Source organism: Saccopteryx leptura, chromosome 3 (genome assembly GCF_036850995.1).
Source record: "Saccopteryx leptura isolate mSacLep1 chromosome 3, mSacLep1_pri_phased_curated, whole genome shotgun sequence".
Classification (NCBI taxonomy): Eukaryota; Metazoa; Chordata; class Mammalia; order Chiroptera; family Emballonuridae; genus Saccopteryx; species Saccopteryx leptura.
The window spans coordinates 66,248,133-66,275,993 of NC_089505.1; the positions used below are offsets into that span (position 1 = coordinate 66,248,133).

At 50.9% G+C, this 27,861-nt stretch overlaps 1 protein-coding gene across 4 annotated transcripts in view; it reads right to left on the reverse strand.

Annotated features, from left to right (window-relative positions):
• Positions 1-3,528: 3,528 nt before the first annotated feature.
• LIG1 (DNA ligase 1) overlaps positions 3,529-27,861 on the reverse strand; it is a 36,878-nt gene continuing 12,545 nt past the window's right edge. For 2 of the 4 annotated variants that reach the window (XM_066373882.1, XM_066373881.1), the window contains exons 7-29: positions 22,865-22,969; positions 22,088-22,189; positions 21,492-21,645; positions 19,618-19,644; positions 19,412-19,492; positions 19,065-19,121; positions 18,810-18,982; positions 16,983-17,149; positions 16,559-16,635; positions 15,486-15,577; positions 15,150-15,249; positions 14,118-14,203; positions 13,401-13,516; positions 12,421-12,516; positions 12,062-12,172; positions 11,463-11,534; positions 9,591-9,735; positions 9,364-9,446; positions 7,697-7,849; positions 6,541-6,594; positions 5,753-5,896; positions 4,178-4,270; positions 3,529-4,048 (exon numbers count right to left, since the gene is read on the reverse strand). In XM_066373882.1, the coding sequence (XP_066229979.1) occupies positions 3,965-4,048; positions 4,178-4,270; positions 5,753-5,896; positions 6,541-6,594; positions 7,697-7,849; positions 9,364-9,446; positions 9,591-9,735; positions 11,463-11,534; positions 12,062-12,172; positions 12,421-12,516; positions 13,401-13,516; positions 14,118-14,203; positions 15,150-15,249; positions 15,486-15,577; positions 16,559-16,635; positions 16,983-17,149; positions 18,810-18,982; positions 19,065-19,121; positions 19,412-19,492; positions 19,618-19,644; positions 21,492-21,645; positions 22,088-22,189; positions 22,865-22,969 (2,372 nt within the window). In that variant the 3' untranslated portion in view covers positions 3,529-3,964. The remainder of the gene's footprint in view (positions 4,049-4,177; positions 4,271-5,752; positions 5,897-6,540; positions 6,595-7,696; positions 7,850-9,363; positions 9,447-9,590; positions 9,736-11,462; positions 11,535-12,061; positions 12,173-12,420; positions 12,517-13,400; positions 13,517-14,117; positions 14,204-15,149; positions 15,250-15,485; positions 15,578-16,558; positions 16,636-16,982; positions 17,150-18,809; positions 18,983-19,064; positions 19,122-19,411; positions 19,493-19,617; positions 19,645-21,491; positions 21,646-22,087; positions 22,190-22,864; positions 22,970-27,861) is intronic. The other 2 variants (XM_066373883.1, XM_066373884.1) reach the window with 2 other exon arrangements.

Here is a 27,861-nt window from a genome sequence, read left to right on the forward strand (position 1 = left end):
TGCCTGGAGCAGGACAAATACAGATGAGCCTAAGACATCCTGTTGCCATAAAGTGAGAATGCTCAGAGTCATGGGGACAGGGCACACAGAGGTCAGCTAAAGGAGTGTCACTGGCCATATCAGGGGCAATTTGAAAATCAAAATAAGTAAATTAAAAAACATAACAGAGGAAACCAGGAGTCCACACAGGTAAAAAATATATATGTATCAGTGAAAAGTTTGATATTTATATAGCTGAAATACCTCCTTACAAAATACTAATTTCAGCCTGACCAGGCGGTGGCACAGTGGATAGAGCGCCGGACTGGGATGCAAAAGGACCCAGGTTCGAGACCCCAAGGTCGCTAGCTTGAGTGCGGGCTCATCTGGTTTGAGCAAGGCTCACCAACTTGAGCCCAAGGTCGCTGGCTCAAGCAAGGGTACTTGGTCTGCTGAAGGCCCATGGTCAAGGCACACATGAGAAAGCAATCAATGAACAACTAAGGTGTCGCAACGTGCAACGAAAAACTAATGATTGATGCTTCTCATCTCTCTGTTCCTGTCTGTCTGTCCCTATCTATTACTCTCTCTGACTCTCTGTGTCTCTGTAAAAAAACAGAAACAAACAAAAAAACAACAACCCTAATTTCAAAGGAGAGTTACTTTATAGTGGGGGAACCAGGCAGACACTATCTTACTCAAATGATTAGAATGAACATCATCTTGCCCTGGCTGTTGGCTCAGCGGTAGAGCGTCGGCCTAGCGTGCGGAGGACCCGGGTTCAATTCCTGGCCAGGGCACACAGGAGAAGCGCCCATTTGCTTCTCCACCCCTCTGCCGCGCCTTCCTCTCTGTCTCTCTCTTCCCCTCCCGCAGCCAATGCTCCATTGGAGCAAAGATGGCCCGGGCACTGGGGATGGCTCTGTGGCCTCTGCCCCAGGCGCTAGAGTGGCTCTGGTCGCAATATGGCGACCCCCAGGATGGGTAGAGCATCGCCCCCTGGGGGGCAGAGCACCACCCCTGGTGGGCGTGCCGGGTGGATCCCGGTCGGGCGCATGCGGGAGTCTGTCTGACTGTCTCTCCCTGTTTCCAGCTTCAGAAAAATGCAAAAAAAAAAAAAAAAAAAAAAAAAGAATGAACATCACCTTACCTTTGGCGACAGCATGGATGGACCTAGAGAGTATCATGCTAAGTGAAATAAGTCAGTGAAAGACAAATACCATATATCTCATTTATAGGTGGAATCTAATGGACAAATTAAACTGATAAACAAAGTAGAAACACAGACATGGAGCTTGACTGGCAGTGGTACAGCAGATAGGGCATTGACCTGGGAGGCAGAGGACCCAGGTTCGAAACTCAGGTCATCGGCTTGAGAGTGGGCTCATCTGTCCTAAGCACATGGTCATCAGCTAGGGTCACTAGCTTGATCCCAAAGGTTGCTGGCATGAAGCCAAAGATTGCTGGCATGAAGCCCAAGGTCACTGGCTTGGCTTGAGCTGTCCCCCCCCCCCCCACCACCACCGGTCAGGCACATGAGAAGCAATCAACGAATAACTGAAGTGACACATATTGATGCTTCTCATCTCTCCCCTCCTGTCTCTCACTAAAAAAGGGGGGGGGGAAGAAATACAGACATGAATACATGGAGCAGACTAAAAGCTGTCAGAGGGAAAGGGAGTTGGGGGATGGGTGGAAGTGGGCGAACAGGGGTTGGCAAAAAATGGGAACAGAAAGACTTTGCTGGGAGCGATGGGCTCACGATGTAATGTGCAGGTGATGGTTTATTGAGCTGCACCCCTGAAACCTGTACCCCAATAAAGTCAATACAATAAATAAAATTAACATCATCAGTGAGGTGTCAAATGAAAATCAGACACTTGAACTCACATGCAGTTATGAATGACTGTGCCTGCCAACTCCCTCCCATGTGCTGTCCCAGAACCCAGCTCAAGCATCCCCGCCCCTCGATGGTGTTCAGCAGTTTGTATAAGAAACGGATCCCACCTGGGGCCAGTCTCTGCGCCTCCAACGCCCAGCCAAGTTCTTGTGTCTGCACCTCCAGCAATCAGCGTGACCTTCCGAGCCTGGGCATGGCACCACATCCTCGCAGGGGCACACTAGCCTCTCCTTGAGGGACACTATCATTAGTGGCAATGCATCAGGACCCTGCAGATTGCCCAGACCGGGTCCTACCCCTCCATTTCCTAGACAGTAGACCTAGGGAGTGTGACATTCCTGGGCCTCAGTGTCCTCATGTTAAATGGGGTAATAAAAGTACCTACCTAGTGGGGTCGTCCAAAGGGTCTTGAGTGAGTGAGGATGTCCCACCCCAGCCCTGGCAGTGAGGTGGCCGCTGTGGCTGCCGGGGGAGGTATACTCACAGGGCCCTGCCGGTGACCCCGGCCCGCTCTCCTCGGACAGACCCAGTCCCTCTCCGGAGGAAGCATGGGCTCTGCGCAGAGCAAGAGGGACACCGGGACCTACAGACATACGTCTGACACTTAATCAATTATTTTACCTTAAACATTTTATTTGAAGTTGATAAATATGGATGCCTGTTAATTCACCAGTTCTATTAGAGCTTTCACTCAGGAACTCAGCAGAGGAACAAAAACTGTTAAGAGCGAAGAGACCCCCTTCCCTGATGGGCGGCCCTGTGATGCAGAGCCACCCGCGGTTCCTGGGTCAGGGCCGTCAGGGCCACCTGCTCCGTGACTCTCCTGGCTTATTGCGCACAACCAACACATACACAGCTGAGGTAGGAAGAAGGGAAGGGCCACCACTGGTCTGCCTTTCAATCAGGAGAACAGCAGACTCAATGCCAGGCCATGCGAGGCTGGGGACATTAGCAGGAGCAAAACAGCCAAGGCCAGTCCGTGGAGCCAGGCCGAGAAAACCGTGGTGCAGACCTGGGGGCCAGGCCCGGGCAGCAGTCGGTGCGGTATGTGGCAGAGCTGGAAGAGTCACACACGTCACCGGACTTGCTGTCTCCCAAGGGGTGGGGCCCACCCCCAGAGGTGGGGCCCCAGGGCCGGGCTGGAGTCAGACCCAGAGCAGGAGCGTGGTCCCAGCTGTGGCCCTGGGCAAGGCCTTCCCTCCCCTCACCTGTGAGAGTGCGCGGCCCACCAGGTTAAGTGGCTGGGAGGTTAAGTAAGTTTACATGTAAACAATAAGTTAAGAATGCCTCCCCTACCTGACCAGGCGGTGGCTCAGTGGATAGAGCATCGGACTGGGATGCAGAGGACCCAGGTTCGAGACCCCGAGGTCGCCAGCTTGAGCGCAGGCTCATCTGATTTGAGCAAAAGCCCACCAGCTTGAGCAAGGGGTTAGTCGATGGGCTGTAGCCCCACGGTCAAGGCACATATGAGAAAGCAATCAATGAACTAAGGTGTCCAACGAAAAACTGATGATTGATGCTTCTCATCTCTCTCCATTCTTGTCTGCCTGTCCCTATCTATCCCTCTCTGACTCTTTCTGTCTCTGTAGAAAAAAAAGAAAAGAAAAGAATGCCTCTGTCCAAATAAAATAGCCACTGACCACATGGGGTGATTTTAGTGAATTTTAATTAAAAATAAATAGAATATGAGTCATCAATTGTACCAGCCACACTTCACACGCTCACCAGCCACAGCTGGCCGGTGGCTGTCACACTGCACAGCACAGATGTAAATGTATTTCTATTGCTGCAGAAAGCTCTGCTGAAAGATGTTGGTTTGGACGGTTCCTGGCACGCTCTCCGCGCCACGCAAGTGTGAGCTGTCGGCATGCACCCAGGCCCAGCACCAGCCTGGACACAGAGCAGGTGTTTAACAATTATTTATTGACAAAAAAAAACACACCAAAAAACAAAAACTATTACAAATTCCCGGCTTAAACCACCCCCTCGCACACACACCACACGGTTTGACTCCACACCAGGTCTGCACAGCAGAGACGCTGTCCCGGGTCCCCACCTCCCTGCCCAGCCCGCAGAGGGCGGGGCCTAGTAGAAATCCTCCAGGTCAGAGTCTAGGTCTGTGCCCTGCTGGTTCTGAATCTGACTTTGCTTCCTGTAGAGAGAGGCCACCTGGGGAGAGAGGGGCAGCGGGCAGTCAGAGCCAGGGGCTGCCCACTGCCCGCATTCCGGGCCAGCGCCCACCTCTCCAAGAAACTGGTCTGGCCAAGCAAGCCCAGCCCACGCCTCCGAGTGCCTCACCTGGGCACTGGTGGTGGCCTCCTCCGGCTTCTTGTCTTCACGAACGCGCATTAACCGAGGGAAGCGAAGGGAGATCCCCTTCTCACTGTCCACCTGGGGAGGCGGGAGATGATGGGACCCTCCTATGGTCCAGCCCTCAGTCCTCACTAACAACTCCTTATCAGTCTTCTCCCTACTCCTGCAGCTCTGGCCTCAGTTTCCCGATCCATACAATGGGACTAAGCAACAGGTTGTTGTAAGGATTAAATTAGGTAATCAAGACCTTGGGACCGTAGCTTACACATTATAAATACTTAAGAAATGCCAGCTTTGACAGCTGTTACTTATGCTGTTATTTACTCTTGGGGCCGAGAGGCAGAACAGCAGAGTCAGACTGCGGGGTCCAATCCCAGCTCCTAACCTTACCCAGGAGCTGAGAGACCCAGGGCCAGCTGCTTAAGGCCCCTAGGCTCTATTTCCCCTTCTGTAAAATGGGGCTGTTCAGTGTTTTTGTGAGGAGTAAGTGCGTGCACACTGTGTCCTTATTAAATAAGTGCTTACTGGCGCAATGCCCGCTGCACGGGTTGCTCCCATCACCAGTTACCGGCGGACCCTGACTTCATGAGTGAGAAGATTAAAAAGAAAACATCTAAAATACAGCCTTTAAATGAAAATCTGCTTCTAATCAGAATAGCATCTGCTAGATTTTGAAGGATCAGAAGAAATCTCAAAAGAAGCACATTTAAATGTGAGACCCGGGGTCCTGAGGGAGGAGCTCAGGGCCGCCGGTGCCGGTCCCCAGGGGTGCTTTCCCGGTGCTCGACCTCAGCTGGTGTTGAGAACTGAACTACTAGTGCGAGAGGAATTTTAAAACCTGGTAGTGGCCCCGGCCAGTTGGCACAGCAGTAGAGTGTCAGCCTGGCATGTGAAAGTCCTGGGTTCAATTCCCGGTCAGGACACAGGAGAAGTGACCACCTCTCTCTTTTCCAGGCCTCCCCCTTCTCTCTCTCTCTTTCTCTCTCCCCTTCCTGCAGCCATGGCTGGAAGGGTTCGAGCAAGTTGGCTTCAGGCACTGAGGATGGCTCCATGGCCTCATCTCAGTCGCTGAAATAGCTCAGTTGCCGAGCAACAGAGCAGTGGCACCAGATGGGCAGAGCATCACTGGTTAGGGGGCTTGCTGGGTGGATCCCAGTTAGGGTGCATGCAGGAGTCTGTCTCTGCCTCCCCACCTCTCACTTAATAAATAAAATAAAAAAAAATTTAATTAAAAAAAACTTGGTAGCATGAAAATTACAGTTGAGAAAGAAATGCATCAGGATGTGTCATAAGTTTTTACTTAAGAGAACTGTCTTCAAAATTTGGGAGCCAAGTGTAAGATTGCGATAGGAAATGGAGCAATTTCATTGTTTTCTTTCTACTCTAGAATATTTCTCTTTAAAAAAAAAAGTGAGACTTTTGGTCCTGTTATCTGACACCTAAATAAAATGCAAGCTTGAGTTTTCCCAGTCATCACCCAGGAAGGGCAGAGATCCCAGGGTCCCCTCCCCACTCCATCTGGAATGCCTTTGGAGGGGGACCCAGGCCCCGGTCACTCACCAGGCCCCGGGCAGCGGGGTAGATGGGGGAGAGGGAGAGATCGGCGCACTTGACCTCCCACACGGTGCTGGGCTCCAGCCAGTGGTCGGGGGCCATGGCCCCATCTGCCCGGACGTAGGAGCGCGAGGCGGGCAGCACCAGGGCCTGTAGGGAGCAGCAGGAGGTGGAAGAGAGGGTCTTGGGATTCAGAGTCAGGGCTAAGAGTTGGCAAGTTGGGAAGTGAAGTAAATAGGGGAAGACAGAGACAAAGACACTCCTTGAAGTACAAAGCCAGGCATGAGAGGTGGGGAGAAATGGGAGCAGGGGGGAAATGAAAGACAGAGACCGTGGAGCTGACACAAGAAACTAAAGACTAACAGAAGTACATAGAGGGAGGGACAGAGACCCAGAGAGAGACAGAGAGAAAGAACCAAAGAGTGGACAGAAACAGAACCAGAGACACAGAAAGATAGTCACACCCAAAACACCTGTGACCATGACCACAAACACTAATTAGTAGGGACTCAACAAGCACCCTAAGGATTAACTCAGAGAACCTCCAACAATGCAGTGTCCCGTGACTGCTCCCACCCCCGTGTGGCTGAGGCACCGAGCTCAGGAGATGAGGCTCCCTGACGGCTATCACTGGCCGGTGGCCAGCACCGCTGGGACTTGAACCTGAACAGCCGGCTCCAAGGCTGGTTCCACTGCCCACTGCCCTGTCTGCACCGAGCCCCAGGACAATGGAGGCCGGGCGCCCCGAGCATACAAAGAGCATGCGGTAAGGGCAGAGAGCCCACACTGCTCACCTGGAGGCTCTGGTGATGTCCCTCTAGCTCCTCATCACTGAAGCCAGTTCCAAGCTGCAGGGAGGACAGAGCAGGTCAGAGGCCGGGCACTGCCTCCCTTCTCCTGCCATTCAGGACCCAAGTCTGCGCGCTGCAGCCCCACCCCGCTCCAGCCTCCCAGGAAACCCGGTGCTGAGCATCCAGCCAACCCTCGCAGACCTGGAGGGGGAATGAGCACCCTGGCCACAGCCTCTGCTCCTGCTGTCTCCCTGGCCCAGGAAGTCACTCCCTTGGGACCCTGACATCCCACCTGCCCCATAACTGGCTGTCATATCCAAACTTAATACTACCAAGAGTTTTCTTCCCCACACCAAAATAAGGCTGAAAAACACTCCTCGGTGTTAACAAAATAGCTAGAAGGACAACTTCAAACTACTGATATAAAATGGCAACAGGAAGCCCTTCTGTACCAAGCCTTAAAATATTCTCACTTTTGGTCCCAGCAACAGCTCCTGCAAAAGACTATTTTAAGTAAATAATGTAAAATGGTGACTGACTGGTAGCCACCGATAGTCGTGAACTGTAAAATCACTTCTACCACGGACGATGAGCTGATGCGTGTGCAGTAATGACTTATTCCTCAGAACAAAGCCGCAACTACCACCGTCCGACGGCAGGCGCTGGTCCGGGAGACGCGCGCGGCTGTCTGAAAACTCTCACAGACACACTCAGGTCATGTTTATAAAAGTCCTAAAAGCCCTGAATGGCAGGTGAAAAACCCTCTAACATTTCTTATCACAATATGACACATCTTACAGCACTGAAAATATAGTACTTACAGGGGGAAAAGCAAGAAAGAGAATCACTTGTATAGAAGGATCACAATTTTGGAAAAATTAAATATTCCCTTAAATGTGACCACTAATTGCCTCTGGGTAATGGAATTGTGGTATCTTAGTGTGTCTGTGACAAAAACCCAAATTTCTTAGGTCAACAATGTGTACAGCTTTAAAGAAAATAAGAAACCCCTACTTCCCAGGCCCGCTTGCAGGCGGTGGGCAACATAACGGAAGCAGAAGCTACAGGCTAAGGCTGATTCCAGCAGCCAACCCGCCCCAGGCCCTCCCAGGCTGAGGGGCCACGTCCGCTGCGGCTGCGTCAGCCTAGCACCCAGCACCTTGCATATGGCCTGGAACTCCTCACTCTCCTCGTCGTAGGAGGCCAGCAGGAAGCCCCCGTAGCGGCCAGCCCGCTTCCCCCGGCCCAGGTAGGCGCCAATCACCACAAGGTCCAGGGTGTCACCCACGCCATCCAGGTAGTCCTTCTTCAGCTGGGAGGAAGTAAGGCAGGAGATGAGGGGGAGTGGCGTGTAATCGGTGGGTGGAGGAGAGACCGGGCTGGGTCTGAGACTTCCCACAAAGACCGAGGTTGGCCGCCATGAAAAGGGACAGGGAACGGGCTTCCAGGCTGAAAGAGCAGATGGGAAAGAGGCAATAGCAATGAAAAGGGCAGGTGAGCCTGAGGGGCCCGGCTGGACAGCAAGACCTGGGGTCATCCTGGATTCCCCCTTCCGCTCAGCCCAGAGACACGTTCCATTCACTCCTCACACAGAATATTTATCCACTCATTCCAGAAGCATAAAGTAAGCGCCAACTGTGTGCCAGGAAGTTCAGCTCCGGAGATGCACAGCAACTACTTCCTAAGACAAGAAAGGTTGGTGCCCTCATAGCTCTTCCAATCTGGGAAGGGTGACAGACCACAGACAACTCATAAGTACAAGAGAGCCTGGCCTGTGGTGGCACAGTGGATAAAGCGTTGGCCTGAGACGCTGAGGTCGCAGGTTAGAGACCCTGGGCTTGCCTGGTCAAGGCACAGACAACAAGCAAGCAAAGAACTCAAGCGAAGCAACTAGGAGTTGATACTTCTCGCTCCCCATCTCTACCCACTCTCTGTAAAATCAGTAAACAAAATCTTAAAAATAAATAAATAAATATAAGAGAGACCTCGCTGGCAGGCCTGGCCAGCTCCACTGCGGACCCCTCCAGTGAGGTCCTCTTGCCCCTCCTGTCCTCTCCCTCTTCCCTGCCAGACTACGGCCTCCTGCCCACATGCTCCTGCTTCTGCTCAGCTCCCCTGACACCTGTCATCATCCACAGAGCAGCCGAGGACCTGTGCAAAATGACAACCAGACCACATGTCTTCCTGCTTGAAACCTCTGCTGGTTTCATGAAGCCCTTAGAGGAAGGCCAGGTTTTATTTCACCACAGCCCCCACTGCACGTGAACTGGGAGCTGCTCTCCACCTGACCTCCCCTCACAGCTCACTCGCCTTGCTCACTGTATGTACCAAGCTTGTCTCTGCCTTAGGGCCTTTGCACTTGCTGCTCACCCTGCCTGGATGGCTGACCTTTCCTATCATCTATCTGTGTCTTGACCCAAGTGTTGCCTCTACAGAGGCTTTGTCCACTTTCCCTCGCTGGCCCTGAGCTGACTTCTTTCTTCACAGCGCTCATTTCTACCTGACTTGATCTCCCTCGTGTCCTGGCTGACCTGCTCGCCCAGCATAGAAGGCAGGCTCAGGAAGAAGAGAAACCACATCTGGCTTGCCCACTGCGGCCTGCAGGGCACTTAATCGGGGCGCTTCTCACTCAATTCCTGGAGAATTCATTACAAGGAGCTGCAGAGGAAGAAGGCCCAAGGGGAGCTACAATGGGAGGCAGAGGGGTCAAGAAAAGACTCCTGAGCTCACACAGGGTCATGACTGGGGACTCAAAGTCTACAGCCCGTTCGGAAAAGACCTCCAGCTCCAGGGCTTAGTGAGGAGGCTGGAAGGGGACAGAGTCACCTTGAGCCAGTTGTGTGATCTCTTGGCGATCTCGTAGGTGGCATCGACATCCAGGGTTTTCACCATCAGTCCCTCACAGGAGTCTGAAGGAGACACAGAGCAGTCTGGTGAGGCTGGGGCTCACAGCAGCCAGTGCTAGGTGGCAGGCAGGACTCGGAACGAGCAGGGATCACAGCCAATCACAGGCAGGCTCCAGACCACAGTGGGGAGGGAAGAGGTGCCCTGACCTTTCACCGACTGCTCCAAGAACTCGGCGATCTGGTCCATGTCCTTGGTCTCCAGAGAGGTGGCGAAGACAAACTCGCCCTCTATCTCCATGAAGTTCTCCCGGAGTAGCTGCCGGCGTCGAGAAAGGGGCTCGCGAACCAGGGACTGAGGGGGCAGATGAGAGAGGAAGCGACGTCACTGTGGAAGAAAAGAGGAGAGGCCCGAAACAGGAAGCAGCTGGGTCCCAGGTAGCTAAGGAAAGCCTCAAGAAGCAAGACCCACGCTGACATAAGGGTTCTGAGAAGGTAAGTGCAGAAAGGCCAGCGGCAAGGGCTCTAGAGACGTAGATTCTGGTGACCTTGGGAGCGTAAGACCGGGAGCCGCGGCCCTGCCCTGCTGGAGCTTGAATAATCCTTGAAACTAAGACTATGGTTCGTTTTTAACATCGGTTGAATAAAAGCACCAAGCAGCCCATGATCAGTAGATTATAACGCAGACATGCTTCTGAGAGGCTATTTTATATTACTGCACAGGATGACAATCTTATCCTGTAAAGAACCAAATTTTATTATCTCCTCAGCTGTGCAACTCCACCTTCATCAGACAGGCGCTGACCACCCTGCAGGACAGAAGGCAGCTGAGTGTACGGACTGCCCGGGCTGGGACACTCGGAGGAGCTAACCCCAGTGCTGTCCCCAGGCACGTGGCACGACCACGTGTTCAACTTTACAGTTTCGGAGCCACATTAAAAAAGAAATAGGTAAACTATAAGATTAATTTTAATAATACCTTTTATTTAATCCAATGTCTAAAATATTATCATGTTAACGGATGATCAATATAAGATTAATAAGGTAGGGGCCTGGCCGGCTGGCTCAGTAGTAGAGCATCGGCCCCTCGTGTGGACATTCCGGGTTCAATTCCTGGTCAGGGCACATAGGAGAATTGACCATCTGCTTCTCTGCCCCTCCCCCTTCTCTCTCTCTCTCTCTCTTTTCTCCTGCTGCCATGGCTCAATGCCTATTGCCCATAGGTCTGAAAAGGTACCCCAACTCACTGGTCAGTGGGGGGCAAGCTGTCACTGCTCAGCTACCAGACCAACAAACATTATCTGGGAAGAAGATGGTGATGGCGGCTAATATTATCAAATGCTTCCCCGGGCTGGCCACTGCACTCCAGGCCCATGCCTGCCGCTCAGCCTGCCTATATCAGACAGAGCAGGTGCTGCCAACAGCTCTTCATTATGCACGAGAAACCGAGGCACAGAGGCTGAGTTGGGCAGAGCCAGGATACAGAAGCACATGGCCTGGCTACAGATCCTTAACCTGTCCCAACCCCGGGACAGCGAGTCGCACGATTCTCTCCCAGAATCCTTTCACGTTCTTGAAGTATATTGAGAACCCTCTCCAAAGACCTCTGTGCATGTCAGTTACCTCTCCTGATATTTACCATGCTAGTGGTAGTTATACACCTATTCATACAGACCATATTAAAAGTGAGGAATCTCAAAGACATTAATTCATTTAAAAAAAATAATAAACCCAACATTTTTACCAAGCATGTCTACATTTTTTAAAAAATTGGTGGAAAGAGGCCCATTATTTTACATTTCTGCAACTTCCTTAACATCTGGCTCAACCCAGACTGGATGCTCACTCACATCTGCCTCCATACTCAGACGGCTGCACCGCATGAAAAAAACCCGTCTCTTATGACGAGCGGTTGGAAAGGGAGGGCCTCCCAGGCCCCTAAAGGGTCCTTGGACCATACTTTGAGAACTCTTGGCCAAGTGTAGCCTCCCAACTCAGTGACACGGCAGTGAGAAGTGAAACTCAGACCACTGGCTCCCACACTCACACCTCGGCTGCCCCCAGAAATAAAGCCAAACTCACTTCTCCATTGAGGTAGATGAGGTCGAAGGCGTACAGACACACCTGCACCTGGATCTCCGCTGCGTCCACCTCCTGGGTGGGGGCAGAGGAGAGAGTGGGGGTGGGGAAAGGTGAGCTGGGGCCTGGCTGGGCTGGCTGTCCCCACCCATCACACCCGAGGCAGACACTATTGTCACCTACTTTCTCCCCTGCTCCCCACTAACAGGCTGCACGCCTGGGAGGGTGGCGATGACGCCAGCCCCACACTGAATGGTGCTGGCTCCCATTCCCCTTTGCCAGGCATTTTTCTCTCAGCCTCTCCTGCAGCTAATGGTGGTGACATGACACAGTTCTGGCCAATGAGAATAAAGTTTGCTGGGGTGCAGGTTGTGGGGGCTCCTGGAACAGACCTCTCATAATAAAACAGAGATGCAGGAAAACAGTTCTTCCCCCTTTTTCCTTGGCACGCTGGGGAAGAGAATTCAATGGAGCTGTGGCAGCCATATTGCAAAAGGCTGAGAGAACTGCACCATGACACTGATGCTCTGGGGCCCGGGCAGGACTGGGAGGAAAGTGCAGGAATATGGGACCACGCAGGAGGGAAGGGGGGCTGAGGCTACCTTGCGCTTGCGGGTGGTGAGCACTTGGAAGGGCTGGATCTGCTTCTTCTCCCGGTCCCAGGCCACCGCTTCTGTGTCCAGGATGAAAGATGTAACCGACGGGCGTTTCACCTAAAAATGGAAGAGGTAAGCCCAGGGCTGGTGACAGGAGGATGAGGCCAGAAGATAGACATGGGGAAATAAATGTCCTTTCCCAGCTATTGCTCTGAAGGTCCAGTGATAAGGTGATACCAAACTCAAAGGGACACCAATCAACAGACCCAATAACCCCCACTGCATTGAGCTGGCTGGGACGAGCCTCGGTGCCCTGCAGCAGCGTCTGCAGCCCTGCGAAGCGGAGGTGGGGGACAGACACCCACCTTGGGGATGCGACTGATGATGTCAGGGTACTTTCCGGTATTATCTTCCTGATTCCTGCTGAAGACCTTCACCTCCCCACCTTCTAGAACATGGATCTTTGACAGCGGGGGAGGGGAGAGGAAGTCAGAGCCCAGTCCACCCCAGGAAGCCCCTCCTTTCTCTTGTGACCCCACGTTCACTGGCAGAAGGCCCCAGAAGCTCTGGAGGAACTGGTCAGGGACCTGAGCAAGTCATCTTTTGAACAGCACCTCCCCCCTCCACCTTGTTCCTCAGCACCCCAATCTCCCCATCCCCCGTCAGCACAGGCTCTTGCTATATGAGTGTGTATGTTGATTTGTCTGGATGCTGGTATGCTCTAATATCCCAGGCTTACTGTTAACTTTATTGTTTTAATCCAGTCTGGTTACAGCGCTCAAGCAGAGCTACAGCTACACCATCTTATACGTGTGCTGTCACAAGAAATAGTCATGTTGGATAAAATATACACATGACTTAAAACATGTATGTATGCATATTTCAAGTCACTGTCACTATTGTGAATCACTTTGTTTCTCATATTCTGAATATCCAGAGACAGAGCGCCACCCAGCCACAGGCCATGAACAGGGACACAGTCCCAGGACAGAGGGGCACACAGGCATCCTTACAGCCCCGACAAGACACATGCTTATGTAACTGCACCGAACAGCATGTGGGTGCCTGTTACGATTAACACACCCACAGGCCGTGCACGAGCACAGCTGACATTTCCTGAGCTCTCACTGCTGTGGGTCAAGAATTTTTATGGTATTACCAAATAAAATCGATTTTCAGAGAAGCCAGCGAGGGGGTCAACATTGCACCCATTGCACAGAGGTGAGAACTGAGCCCTGAGACATGTGGGTCAGGCAGGCAGCCTGCAAAGTGGGGGTCTGACTGCCCTGCGCCCCTGCCCTCTAGCCCTATCCTTTCTGCTGAAGGGATCCAGCCACCCCCATACCTGTGCCCTCTGTCCATCGTATTTGTATTCGCAGGTGAAAGCTGCCTGTTCGAAGCGCTTCAGGACCTCACTGACACCCCGGGTGGGGCGGGCCAACATTGGCTTCAGGGGCACCCCTGGGAAAAGAAGCAGGAGACAGAGTTAGGGAAAACAGGGCAGAGGGACCACGAATCGTGCGGACTGCCAAGTACACACACAAGCGATGTGTGTGGGGTCTGGGACACACCCTCAAAAGGCATCTGGCTGTCCCCTCTCTTTCCCTCATCTCAAAATCAAGAATGGAGATACAAGCCACGTGTTATTACACACATTTAGGGTGACAACCTTGGGATGACACACTGACAAGATAGAAGAAAACGAGGTCCCTAGGTGATCCCTGGAGCGTAAGCCAGTGCCCTCCCTGGTCACCAGTTTTCTTCTGGATGTGTGTGAGAGGCAGGTTCTGTCTCGCCCGACCCACTGCCCTCAGGTACCTGGACTACACCTGATCTAGTGCAGAGAGGGTGCTCCCAGGAGGAAAGGAACGGGTCTGAGCACCAGGGAACAAGACAAAGAAGATTCTGCAGGTTCTTAGGGGCACCTAAAAGGGGGCACCATCATAGCCACCCTGAAGGGCGGGGAGCCTGAAGGAGGGCCGGCCCCAGCTCCACGACCCTGGAGCTGTGCACAGGGTGAGGCTGTGGTCAGACCTGAGGGCCTACCCGGGACAGCCAGTACCTGGGCTCAGCCTGCAGTGCTCCGGGAGCTGCTCCAGGCCGTGCTCCAGCAGCGCGGGGATGATTCGCTCCAGGTCGGGGACCTCGCTGGGGTTGGGAGCGGAGAACAGGATGGGAGGTGTCTCTTCAGGGTGCCAAAGGCAGGCAGCCTGGAAACTGCGCTCTGGCTGTTAAGAGCCACCTCTGCCTGCTGTCACTTTGTCCCTGGTTTGGCTCCCATCTATTCCTGACTCCCCCCCGTCACCCTGCCTCTGCTGTCTCTGTCCTGGTTCCCACTCCGTGTCACCATACATCACTCTGACTCTGTCTTACTCGGTCTGAGCTCGGCCATCAACCCCCATTTGTCATCTTGAAACCAGTGACTATCCACCTGGATTACCTGTTAGAAGCACTCAAGGTTGTTAAAAAAAATAATAATAATAGTATTTGTTCCAGGCTGGGCTCCCCCTCCGGAAGGCGCTGATCTCACTCGTCTGGGTGGGCCTGAGGGCAAGTCTGTGATCCCCCAGCGCAGGCAGCCCTGAAACCTGTGCCCGGGCCAGCAGGATTGCACAGCTTGTGCCCGGCTCCTGCGGCCCTGTCCTGGGGCAGGTGGCCATGGGCACGTGTGGAATTGCTGGTTGGTGCTCCTGCCACTGCCACTCTCTGGGCGGTCACTGTCTCACCCGTTGCAGACGAGTTCCCTGCACATGGCTCTCCCTGGAGCCCTGTCCTTCCATGTATGCCGACCCCTCGCTGTGAGCGTCACCAGCCCTCCACGGCTTTCCCGTCTGTGCAGTCCCATCTACCGCTCTTACCTACTGTCAACATGTCTCTTTGCCTCTTCCTGTCCCTGACCTTTCTCTGTCTGCCACATTCCTGATCTTTGTCACCATCCAGTGCCCAGAACCAATCTTGTCTAGGTCACCACCCTGTGCTCCGTCTCCAGCCCCATGATGGTCACTAATTCCTGCCAGCTACTGCCCCCGCCACATCACCCATGACCCCTACAGTTCCCCTGGTCCCTCACGCAGCCACGGCGCCCGGATCTCACCAGAATGTCTGCTTCAGGATCATGCCTTGCTCCTCCAGCCACGTCTTTCTGGCTTCTGCTGTCTTGCCCTTCCCAGCATCCACCACGGCCGGGGGGAATTCTATGACAGGACCCACCAGAAGAGGCTCTGGGATGGCCTGAACCCGCCAGCCACCCCGGGCCCACAGCAGCGTGCTGCAGACAAGGCACGTACACTCAGTGTGGGACACCTTCAGGGAAGGCACGTGGAGCAGCAGCAGGAGGCAAAACCAGCTGGGGGAGGGGGGGGGGCTTCAGAGAAGGGAAGGAAGCCCAGTTAACTCGAGGGGTGTGTATGGGGACCCCATGGGGACTCACCTTGGCCTGGGGGCGTGAGGCTCACGGCCTGGGCAAGGGCGGCCAGCACCGACTGTTCTGCCAGCCCGAGGCGCAGCCGTCCACTCAGGGCTCTGGGAGAGAGCAAGCAAGGGGCAGTGGACCGGTCCACACTGGTTCAATCCTTCCTTCTACACCAGGGGTCCCCAAACTTTTTACAGAGGGGGCCAGTTCACTGTCCCTCAGACCGCTGGAGGGCCACCACATACATGCTCCTCTCACTGACCGCCAATGAAAGAGGTGCCCCTTCTGGAAGTGCGGCGGGGGGGGAGGGGGGGGGGCGGATAAATGGCCTCAGGGGTCTCACACACCTCGACCCTTTGTAGACCCACTCCTCAAAAACCAGAACACCTACAGAGCCAGAGGGGCTTAAGACATCACACAGCCCCACTTAACAGGAAAGGAAACTGAGGCAACCAGTAAGTCACAACATTGGCACTTCCTGGGGGCAGAGCCATCTCTCACAGGTGTTCTAACCTTTCATCTCATCGGACAGTTGTAGCTCGGGGAGGGAGCAGGGAGGCACAGCCTGAAACCGGATACAGCCTCATTCCAGTGGCACCCAGGAATGAGACGGTCAAGGACCTGCCACCGGCACGGGCCTTGCTCTGAGCCAGTGACCTCAAGCGTGAGGCTTACCCTCCCTATGCCTCGATCTCCCCTTCTATAAACTGGGTGAGGATAACAGGGCCTGCCACACAGAGCTGCAGGGAGGCACTGAAGGGATGAAGCTCAAGGCACAAAGCAGGGCACCTGAGAAATGACCCAGGATGTCAATGGTGCTGTTTTCACTGTCATGGCAACCATCTGGCTGCCACAAACAGCAAGCTCAGGCCAAGGCAGATATCACTAATCAATCACAGTGCTCTACCAATCAGCCCAGGACTACCTCCTCTAGGCAGGACTACCAAGGAGCGGGAGCTGGCCCGTGAAAGAGACCTATGTCCCCATTCCACCTGCAGGGTCTGGCTCCTTGTTCATGCTGCTCTCAAGGAAGGGGCTCCAGGCACTAGCAGGGGTTCCTGCCACCCCGCCTCAGAGGCCTGCACACTCACCTGGCAATAAACCGGGCTTCGCAGTGGCGGCAGGCAACAAAGAGGCCTTTGATGACGTCGATCTTCTTGGCTGTGGACTGAAGAGGGGGCAGAGGAGTGGTCAGGGCCTGGAGCGAAGGGAGGGGACCACACCTCCTCCTGCCATCCAGCTGCCTGGGGAACTGCCAACCTTGGAAAACCTGCACCCCCTCACTGCACCCCACTCCCTTTATTCAGCAAATAATTATTGAGTCTTATCACGTGGCAGGCACTAGAGCCAGTTCCCCAATCAAGCCAAAGGAAATAGCAGCTCTGTATCCCCCACAGAACTGAAGTGACCCGCCCTAGTCTAACCGGAAGCCCTCATGCCACAAGCATGGCTTTGGGAGCCAAGGCAGAGAGTGTGGGGTCTGGGCTCCGGGGCAAGCTGCCCTGTCCCACTCACAGCACTGCCAGTGAGCCAGGCGATGTCTCGGAATTTGCTGAAGACCCCAGCAGCGGTGAGGGCGGGCGGGGGCAGCATGAGTCTCTGGGTGCTGCGGCTGTTCTCGGCCACCAGCCCCACGTCGCCCTTCTCAGCTGCCTCAGCCCGGACAGACTCGAGCTGCCGACCTTGGGGGTCAGAAGGTAGGAAGCAGGGTGAGGAGCGTGGCTGCCCGTCGTCTTCCTCTGCAGCCTGGATGCATTCCCTCCAGCAACGCATGTTCACAGCAGGCCCCCGACTCCCCATTCCTGATGCCCACCCACTTGTTGAAATGGCTCGTTAAACATCTGTCTCCTGTTACATCGGGTGTAAGAGGCCCAACAGACATTCACATGCAGCAAGGTAAGTGGTTGGATGAACATGTCTCCGCCAGGAGAAATGCCCGAGGTGGCGCTTTCATGGTGTAGACGGGATTCCAATCCACGGGGTAGGGTGAGATCAGCAGAGAGCAAGTGGAGACAGAGAAGCAGCCAAGGGACCCTTGCTTGTCCCCTAGTCGATTGGGAACACCCTCAGCAGTGACCAATAGGTTCTTGTCTAGCAGTGCCACCGGGCGAGGCCACTCCGCCCTTCTGTGCCCAGTCCTGAGCGCTTAGTGCTAAGGTCCTTTGTGTCACTTCTATTCTGAAAAATGCTGAGGTGGTAAAACCTCCTGTCACTGTCACTGTGATACAATATCCTAAGTCTAACACACGCAAGGACAGAGGAAGATCATTCATAACAAAATCACACACACTCCGCCTCTGGCTGCACGGCTGCTGTGCTGGAAGACGTGAGAAGACAGAATGAGTGGCCTGGCCTCGCGCCTGTACGTGGAACCGCACACAAAGGGCAGCGACAAGTGTGAACCTTCAGTTGTGCACGATGTGGAGATGTGTGCTGCCGATGTGAATAGCGTCTCCAAACTGCTGGCCAACTCTCAACCAACCTGGGGCTGCGCGGGCCCCGGGGCCACGATAGGTCACTTGAGAGTGAGCGCTACTGTGCTGGGACATGGGTCCCCACTCCTCGGGGGCCCACAGACACAGGCCGAGGCTGTGACATACTTCCCCTGAATGTGCCAGCCCCTCGCCAGTGTCCTGTTCTGGTGGGGGTTCCATCATCCACCGAGTCATGAAGCAAGACGCCCGACCCCCAGAGCCTGGAGGGTCCCTTGTGCCCCCATTGGTCCCCACTCCTGCCCTCTCCCCAGCCCCCTGCAGTCCTAGCTCCAGCTCTTCTTCCCCCTGGACCTTCACCCCGCCTCCTCCCTGGACTCCTAGTTTCCTGTCCACCCACAGGAGCTCAGAACTGCCCCTGCCGCTCGCACAATCCTTCTGTGGCCCACCAACTCCCTCGCAGCAACACCAAGCACCAGACGCCCCCGCAGGCATCACCCCCTGCACACATCCCCGCCTCTCCGTAAGCCCTGAGGCCCAGCCCTGCAGGCTACCCGCTCCACACCCACCTCCCCTGGGTACCCTGCTCTATGGTCAGTCCTTTAGGGCCTTGGCTGCCTCCCTAAGCCCCAACCTTCAGGCCCGCCCCCAAATCCTGGGCTTCTTGCTTGCTTCTTGCCTGTGGCATCCTTCCCCAGCCCACCCCGCCATCCCCAGGGCCTCCCGAAGCGGGCTGGTCCCCCTCCCCTGGACCACCACCCCCACACCCCTGCTAGTCTGCCCCGCCAGACCCGCTCTCTTCACATGTTTGTCTCTCTTCCGAGTCCCTCTCCACCCTCTCAGACCCTCCGACCTCTCTGCTTCCTCCAAGCTCCCCTCCAGCCGGACTCCCACCCCAGCGCCTCCTTACCTGTGGCCTGGGCCACAGCCTTGAGAAGGACACCGTCCCCAACACCAAGCTCCAGGCCCTGCTGGGGGGGCCCAAGGCAGTTAAGGCTGAGGTACAGAATGGGGAGCAGGTCTGGAGGTGACAAGGCCACCACGGAACGAAGCAAGTTGCTCAGCGTCTCCACCATGCGGAGCCTGGAGAAGGGGAGCGACTGCCAGGCTGGGCCAGAGTCAGGAGCACCACACCCGCCCCAGCCAGGCTGGCCTCATCAATTACCGAGCGGAGACCTCCTCGATCTTCTCAAAGGTCCGGGCCACGGCCAGATACGGGACCCTGGGGAAGGAAAGGTGACACAGAGCGGTATGTACAATCGACGCCTGTCCCTCCACCCGCCTGCCTCCCCTCGCCACCCTCGGGACAGCCTTGCTAATACCCAAATGTGTGCCCACCCAAAATCCCACTTGCTCCCCAGGGTTTTCTCTGTCCCCTTCAATTCTGCCATCTGTGTCCCCCCCAAAATGGAGGGAAACACCTGACAGTGTCCTCCAGCCGAGGCCTCCAGGAGAGGGGCCCCTGCAGGGACCGGGATGGCAGAAGGCAGTGCGGGGAGGGAGGGGCCTCACTTCTGGCCCGGCCTCCAGCAGGCGTCCTGGACAGGATGGTAGTTGTTCTTGGCAGGGTTGTAGCTAGATGGGTCCAGTGGGCTGTGGAGGCAGAAGGGAGACTAGATAGGGAGGCGGCTGGGTCGAAGAGGCCCCTCCTCCAACCAATGATTACGGGCCAGGCACTGTTTTAGGCACAGAAGTGGAGGAAAGTAAAGTCTGCTAACCCGGAATTCACATCCAAGTGGGAGAGTCTGAGGGGAGAAACATAAACAAATGATTTTAAATATTAAGAAAAACACTTCAGAAAACAAAATAAAACCAAGTAGAGTTTAGAAAGTGAGACGATAGGCCCTGGCCGGTTGGCTGTGGTAGAGCGTCGGCCTGGCGTGCAGAAGTCCCGGGTTCGATTCCTGGCCAGGGCACACAGGAGAAGCGCCCATCTGCTTCTCCACCCCTCCCCCTCTCCTTCCTCTCTGTCTCTCTCTTCCCTCCCGCAGCGAGGCTCCATTGGAGCAAAGATGGCCCCGGGCGCTGGGGATGGCTCCTTGGCCTCTGCCCCAGGCGCTAGAGTGGCTCTGGTCGCAACAGAGCGATGCCCCGGAGGGGCAGAACGTCGCCCCCTGGTGGGCGTGATGGGTGGATCCCGGTCGGGCGCATGCAGGAGTCTGTCTGACTGTCTCTCTCCCCGTTTCTAGCTTCAGAAAAATACAAAAAAAAAAAAAAGTGAGACGATAGATGCTACTCCAGAGGCTGGCTAGGGAAAGCCTGAGGGCAGACATCTACGCAGAATGGCACAAGGGGTAGGCAGAGCACATAGCAGGGAAAAGAACATTCCAGGCAGGGGAACAGTGAGTGCAAAGGCCCTGAGGTATAGACACACTCAAATGACTGAGGAACAGGAAAAGGGCCAGCATGATTCCAGTACAGCAGCATGATCTGAATGTTTCTTAGCATCTACTCTGAGGCCTAGAACCCAGCTGGGCCTCTCAGCCAACATCACCTCACTCACTCCAGGGGAACAGCAAGAGGAGAGTGAGTCACTGGGTGGCACCAAGTGCCAGGTACCCTGCTAGGAGCACTGCAGCTGTGAGCAATTAGCCCTGCAGGCAAGGACTACTCTTAAAGTTTTCCAGATCAGAAACCTGGGGCACAGAGTGGTTAAGCAGCTCACTTGGGGTCACATAGCTAAAAGGAGCAGGGCTCTGGACACTGTTCTAACCCCCTCATCACAAACGCCTCACGCTGACCCTGGCAAAGTCATTTGGGTTCAAACCCCTGCTGCACCACCAACCAGCTGTGTGATCCTGTGGAAGCGGCTCCCCATCTCCAACACAGTGTCTCTCTCTATAAAATGAAGCCACCAAGAGTCCTACAGTGACATTGTCGTGAGAGTTAAAGAAGAAATTAGGGTGAGGGTTCCCACTCTTGGGGGCATTTTGTGGGGTACATCTCACAAATACTCCCCAGCCTCAGGTTTGTGTCTATACCAAGACTCAGGGGACAGAAGAGCACAAGAGAAGACCCAGGATGTTTTCAGCTAAGTCTACTGCAGACAGGACTGTGGAAGGTCAAGCTGGACAGAGAGGCACAGGGCTGAGCACAGTGGGCTGTACAGACTCAGCATTTAATAAGTATCGCTCTGACTCAGTAGATAGAGTGTTGGTTCAGCGTATGGATAGCCTGGGTTTGATTACTGGTGATGGCACACAGGAGGAGCAACCATCTGCTTCTCTCCCTTTTCTCTCCCTCTCCTGCAGCCAGTGGCTCAATTGGTTTGAGGGTGGCCCCTGGTGCCAAGGATAGCTCAGTTGGAGTGCATCGGCCACAGATGCTAAAAATAGCTTGGTACTCAGCATCGGCCCCAGATGGGGTTGCCTTGTGGATCCTGGTCAGGGCACATGTCCTACCTCACTATCTCCCCTCCTCTCACTTACAAAGAAAAAAGAAACTTCCAAATGTTTCTCATTAGTATAATTAAAGCTGAAATTTTTTTGTAATTATCTGTCTTTGATGGGAGGCCTACAATAAAAATCAAAGAGGTTTTGGACTCACTGATGATTCCTTTCAGTCCAATGTCCTCTCTTAACACCTGACTCACCCCTTGGGCTCCTCCTTTACTGGGGTGCCAGACTCCTCTTCTTTCACTTCTTTTTTGACTGGGGTGCCAGTCTCCTCTTCTTTCACTTCTTTTTTGACTGGGGTGCCAGATTCCTCTTCTTTCACTTCTTTTTTAACAGCTGGCTTCCGGGGGGCTGGAAAGGAAGCCAAGAAATTGTGGTTCCTTCTCCTTTGATAACCCCCACCTAATACCCCCCCACACCCAGCACTAGCCAGCATTCAAGATGGTGACAAGTCAGGAGAGGTAAATTAGACCTTCTTTCTTTCTTTCTAATTTTTCCATTGAATTGAGAGAGAGACAAAAAGAGAGATAAACAAGCATCAACTCTTTATTCTACTTAGTTGTTCCATTTAGTTGTACACTTCTTGACTGCTTCTCACACATGTCCTGACCAGGGATCCAACTGCGACCTTGGCACACTGGAACGCTTTATCCACCTAGCCACCCAGCCAGGACCTGAATTAGACTTTCTAACTCGCAGGAAGGCTAATGAGTTTGCAGCTCTCTCAGGAGAAAGACCCTCCTGCCTCCTCCCTGCACCACCCCGGGAAGGTAAGGCGGGAGGAGAAACTCACTGAAGAAACTGCTGAGTGTCTTGGGAGCTCTGGGGGGCGGCTTAGCCTGGCCCACATCCCGGGGCTCAGCCTCTGAGCCGCTTTCTGTCAGGTGCTCTGCTCCTAAAGGGAGAGGTCAGACGGTGGTGATGCAACTGTTTCGACTCTGAGCCTTTTTATTTTTTAACCCCAAGGTCCTTCTGACCCTATAAATGGAAAAGGTAAACATGTTGGCCTTATTCCCCTCCCCAAACTGTTTTGAGCCTCATGCTTTTTTGCCAGAACTAACTCATGGAATTCCAGCATTTGGCCTGAAACCGGAGACTTATGGAAAGGGGTTAAACGAAATCTCAGCCAAAGGAGAAGAAAACATCCCACTTCTGCAGCTGCAGAAAACCAGGTACCAGTCTGCACCCTACAACAGCCCTCGGTGCGGTTTCTGACAAGGAGTCTCAGGGACACTGCACAGCAGGGCCAGTTCTACGGCTCGGGAGGGTGACAGCCTCTAAAACCCCGCAACTCAGCCTGGCTGTCCACCTTAAAAAATTACCGCTCAATTAATTTCACTTAGTACTGGTGACCTCTGAAAGATAGATTCTGTTGGCAAATGACGGGCTCTTTATTTTTTCTCGCATGCGTGCAGAAAAATAACAATAATAAAATCTCGAATTCCCCCCGAATTCACACTTAAACAGCACAACTGAGAATCTACATCTCGTTTACATGAATTGTCCTCCAAAGACATCTGACCCCCAAACCAGAGATGGGGCTGCAGGGAGAAGAGGATCCAAAACTCACCGCAGCTGCTCTGAGGCTCAGGGGGCGTCACGGGCCGGTCCCCCTCTTCTGGTTCCTTCTCTCTGGCCCCATCCGGCTCTGGGAGGCTCTCTGTCAGGGCCTCTGCTTCGGAAGACACGCAGAAAATGAGATGGCAAAAAAATCCCCACTCTGACCTCCAAAGACATTTCAACTCCCAAGGCATTCTGCCCCATTTGTTCTTTCTTGAGCCAACCAAGCCTGTCTGTAAAGTGACAGGTGTGGCCTCCAAGGGAGCGCGGCCCCAGAGCTCGCCTGCGCAGCCGAGCAAGTCCTGTCTTTCCTTATAAACTCCAACTCAGAACTATTCACCACAGAGTAAGATTTGCATATGTAACTTGTTATCGATTATAATAAGTGTTTAAACTGAGTGGAAACAGAATCATACCTCCAGGGTAACAATAAAAACTGCATAAACTAACAACTTGGGAAAAATGTATCTTAGTAGAAAGAAGCTACCCACCTCCTCCTACACACCCCTAGACACTGACAATTTATAGTAAGATTTATTATTAAGAACTGTCAACAGGAAATGAAATCTGTGGGAAAGATGAACCTAATAAAGACTTTTTATTAAATAAACAAACCACAGTGGCAAAGGCTGCAGTTGTTATAATCTCAGGCCCTAAACGATCAATGGGTCAGAATTTCACAGCTGTGTCTCCGACGTGTCACCAAGATGCAGGGAATTCCCAAGGACACAGCAGGCTATCCCAGGCGTGGCCAACAGTTTTTGCCCGGGCCAGATTAGAAAGAAAACTTTTTTCACGGACTGGACGAAATATTAAAATTAAAAAATGTTAAATACAAAAACAATTCATTTAAGTAAACAAAATTTTATTATGTAATTTGTTTATAAATAAATGTTAAGTAATTTAGTACAACAAATTAACAAAAAAGCTAATGTGACATGTTGAGGTGCTTTGCATCGCCTATTATGTTTTTAATATCTGGCTCTATACTTGTAGTAGCTATTCTTAACACAGCCTCCAAATGTAAATCATTCAATCTTGATCTTGTTGTACTTTTATTTAGATTCATTAAAGAAAGTTTGTTCACAAATATAGGTTGAGTTGAAGATTACTAAATATTCCTTGGCAAGTGTTTTAAATTTCCATATTTTCCATTACTTAATTGCTTATAAAAATTGCACAAATTTTCTTGCTCTTCTCAATATTTCTCATGTAATAATTCATCACATTGTAAATTATTTCCAATTGTATATCAACAGGAACGTCATCTATATGTACAGAAAATGGATTTCAGATAATAGATAAAATTTTATCAATTTTCTTGAAGCAATCAAATCGCTGCTCGAAATCTGTCATTAGTGCAAGGATATTGTTATTAAATTCTTGAAACTTGCCTGACCTGTGGTGGCGCAGTGGATAAAGCATCGACCTGGAAATGCTGAGGTCGCCAGTTCGAAACCCTGGGCTTGCCTGGTCAAGGCACATATGGGAGTTGATGCTTCCAGCTCCTCCCCCTTCTCTCTCTCTGTCTCTCTCTCTCCTCTCTCTCCCTCTCTGTCTCTCCTCTCTCTAAAAATGAATAAAATTCTTGAAACTTTTCTCTTGAAATATTTAAAGATACAGTCACTAACGTTGGAAAATGATCAAATCTGCATTCAGCCAGATTCCCAGAAAAAAGACTAAACTTCATTTGAAAAGATTTTAACCTTTGTATTAAATCATGAGCATATAAGTTTTTTCCCTGTAAACATACATTAAATTCGTTGAAATATGTGAGAATATCCAAAGAAAATGCTAAATCACAAATCCAATTTGGTTCTGATAATTCAGGAAAATCCTCATTTTCTAAGTGTTAAAAATATTATTTCTTCTTGAAAATCCCACACACGTCTTAAAACTTTTCTCAAGCTTAATCAATGGATTTTATTGTGATATAGTACATCTACATAACTGAATTTAGTTCTTCAAGATCCAATAAATTGCCTGTTTTAATCCTTTTGATCTAAGGAAATTCACTAATTTCATAACTACGTTTATAACATGATTGATTTTTAAAGTATTTTTGCATAATGCGTGTTGATGAATAATGCAGTGTATGGGTATAATTTTATGATTTGGATCAATTTCAGAAACTTTGTCTTCAATTCGTCTTATGAGACCAGTATTTTTTTTTCAATCATATTTGATGATCCACCTGTTGTTACATTCACCAATTTTTTCCAGTCAATATTGTATTTAATGGAGAAGAGAAACAGCCAAGATGGTGGAGTGCTGAAGGAGAAGCCAGTTTGTGCAAAGATGGAGATGGGGAACAGGTGAATAAGGCTGGTGAGGTAGAAACCTTTGATTCTAGGAAACTTGGATAAGTCAGTGGCTTTGGGAGCCCTGAATGGAAAGGGAAGTGTTTTCCCACTGTGTGTATTTCTTGCCTGCTGGGTGCAAGCTAGGATAATGACCCACAAAAAAAAAATATATATATATACATATATATATATATATATATTTTTTTTTTTTTTTTAAACATTTTTCAACCTCTTGGAAAAGATCTTTCTCCCTTTGTTGTGTCTTTTATAGGAACAATTGACAGAAGTTCTTCTGAAATTTGAAAATCTTCAGTGATAGCTCTGATAAAAATTAATAACTGAGCAGTATCCTTTACATCTGAACTTTCATCAAGAGCTATTGCTTAAAAACGGGCCAATTCTAAATTATTCAGTAACTGATCATTTAAATTAGCATTCCTATCTTCTATTCTTCGGGCAATAGTTTGCCAAGACAGGCTTATATTTTCAATTTTATGTTTAGCTTCTGGACACATTACATCACAAACATCCAACATGCACTTTTTTACAAATTCTCCTTTGCAAAAGGTTTTCCACATTGAGCAATCTGTTTTGCTACTAGAAAACTTGCTTCAATAGCAGACTCTTGTAATCCATTTTGCTGTGTAAATACATTTTGCTGCCGGGTCAATTTTACTACAAGATCTATGGCTTGTTTTTTTCAGTTTTCTTCATTTAAATTTTGTGTGGGGGGGGGGGGGGAGGGGCACAAAGAAAACTAGATAGAAGGTGACTGAGGACAATCTAACTTTGGGTGATGGGTATGCAACGTAACTGAAAGACAAGATAACCTGGACATGTTTTCTTTGAACATATGTACCCTAATTATTGATGTTACACCATTAAAAATAAAAAAAAATTTGTGCATAACTTGCATGTTTCGTTTCAAAATGTCTTCTCAAGTTGTATTCTTTTAAAACAGCTACACTCGAATTGCAAATAAGACAAACCACCTTATTATTGTATATAGTAAAAAAAATATTTCCACTTCCATTCATCATTAAATATACGGCATTCAAGATCAATTTTTCCTTTTCTGGAAGCCATCGCTAGAGTGAAAAAATATTCTAATATACAATATTATTTTAATAAAAATATAATTACATACCGTATAAATATCCAAACTGTATTGCAATCAATCGAAACAATATTTAATAGAATGAGCTTGAAGGGGTTATATCGCAAATAAAACAATTATTTTGTTTTACCAACAGCCTGGACACTTTTTTTGTTTGTTTTTATTGTGACCAAGTAAAATTTATTCTAGATGTGCCAGAATTAAAAGGAACTCTAAACTGTTTCTTGTAACTGAAGGAATATTTTCTTGATTGAGTTCCAAAAGGAAAACTGATTATCAGATTACCCCCAACTCAAGCCAATGGACATCATTGTTCCTTCTTGGATACAGTTCTTTTTTTTAATTGATTTTAATTTATTGTGTTTACATAGATTCTAGTGTTGCCCTGAATGCATCCCTCCTCCCCCATATTCCCCTCAACATCTCCCTTACCCCCCTCCTGATAGTACCCTCCCCCCTTCCCTTCAGGTTTATCCCATTCTATCATCCCCTTTCCCTCTGTCCTCTTTTCCTCTGGTCCTTTTGATCTCTCTTCTGTCTCTGTTCTGTTCCCCAATTCACATTGTTCATTGGATTCCTCAAATGAGTGAGGTCATATGATATTTTTCTTTTTCTGCCTGGCTATTTTACTTAACATAATAGTTTCCAGGTCCATCCATGTCGTCGCAAAAGGTAAGATTTCCTTCTTTTTCACGCCACATAGTATTCCATTGTGTATATGTACCACTGCTTTTTAATCCACTCGTCCACTGACGGACACTTAGTCTGTTCTCAGATCTTGGCTATTGTGAACAATGCTGCCATAAACATGGGGGTGCACTTCTCCTTTTGAAACAGTGCTATGGTGGTTCTTGGAGTATATTCCTAAAAGTGGGATAGCTGGGTCAAAAGGCAGTTCGATTTTTAATTTTTTGAGGAATCTCCATACTGCTTTCCACAGTGGCTGCACCAGTCTGTATTCCCACCAGCAGTGCAGGAGGGTTCCCTTTTCTCCACATCATCGCCAGCACTTATTCTGTGTTGTTTTGTTGATGAGCGCCATTCTGACTGGTGTGAGGTGATACTCATTGTGGTTTTAATTTGCATTTCTCTAATGATTAGTGATATTGAATATTTTTTCATATGCCTATTGGCCATCTGTATGTCCTCTTTGGAGAAGTGTCTATTCGGCTGGCCTCGGCCTTCACCCCGCCTGGGGCTGCAAGCCTTTGCACCGTGGGCAGGACTGCGCACCTATCCTGGACACGTTTTCAGTTATCAATTGTCTATGCTACAATGCCACTTGATTCAGCACACTTGACCACAAAAATAACGATTTGTTTGATCTTGGGTGCGCACTGGTAAACTCTGTCTAAAAGAATGTGGGTTTCACATCGCCGCTAAACATCAAACAGTTCATATCAAGTACAGACAAGTACAAAAGTTGTAAATCTTTATAATGGAATTTTTTTTTAAAATAAAGAAGTATCGCGAATCCATTCGACCAATTATTGGAAATAACCCTAGATTAGTCACAAGCGGGATTCTTTTCTGCGTATCACTATCTTCTTAAAATATCTCAATTTCCAATAATCAAAGATGCTTCCA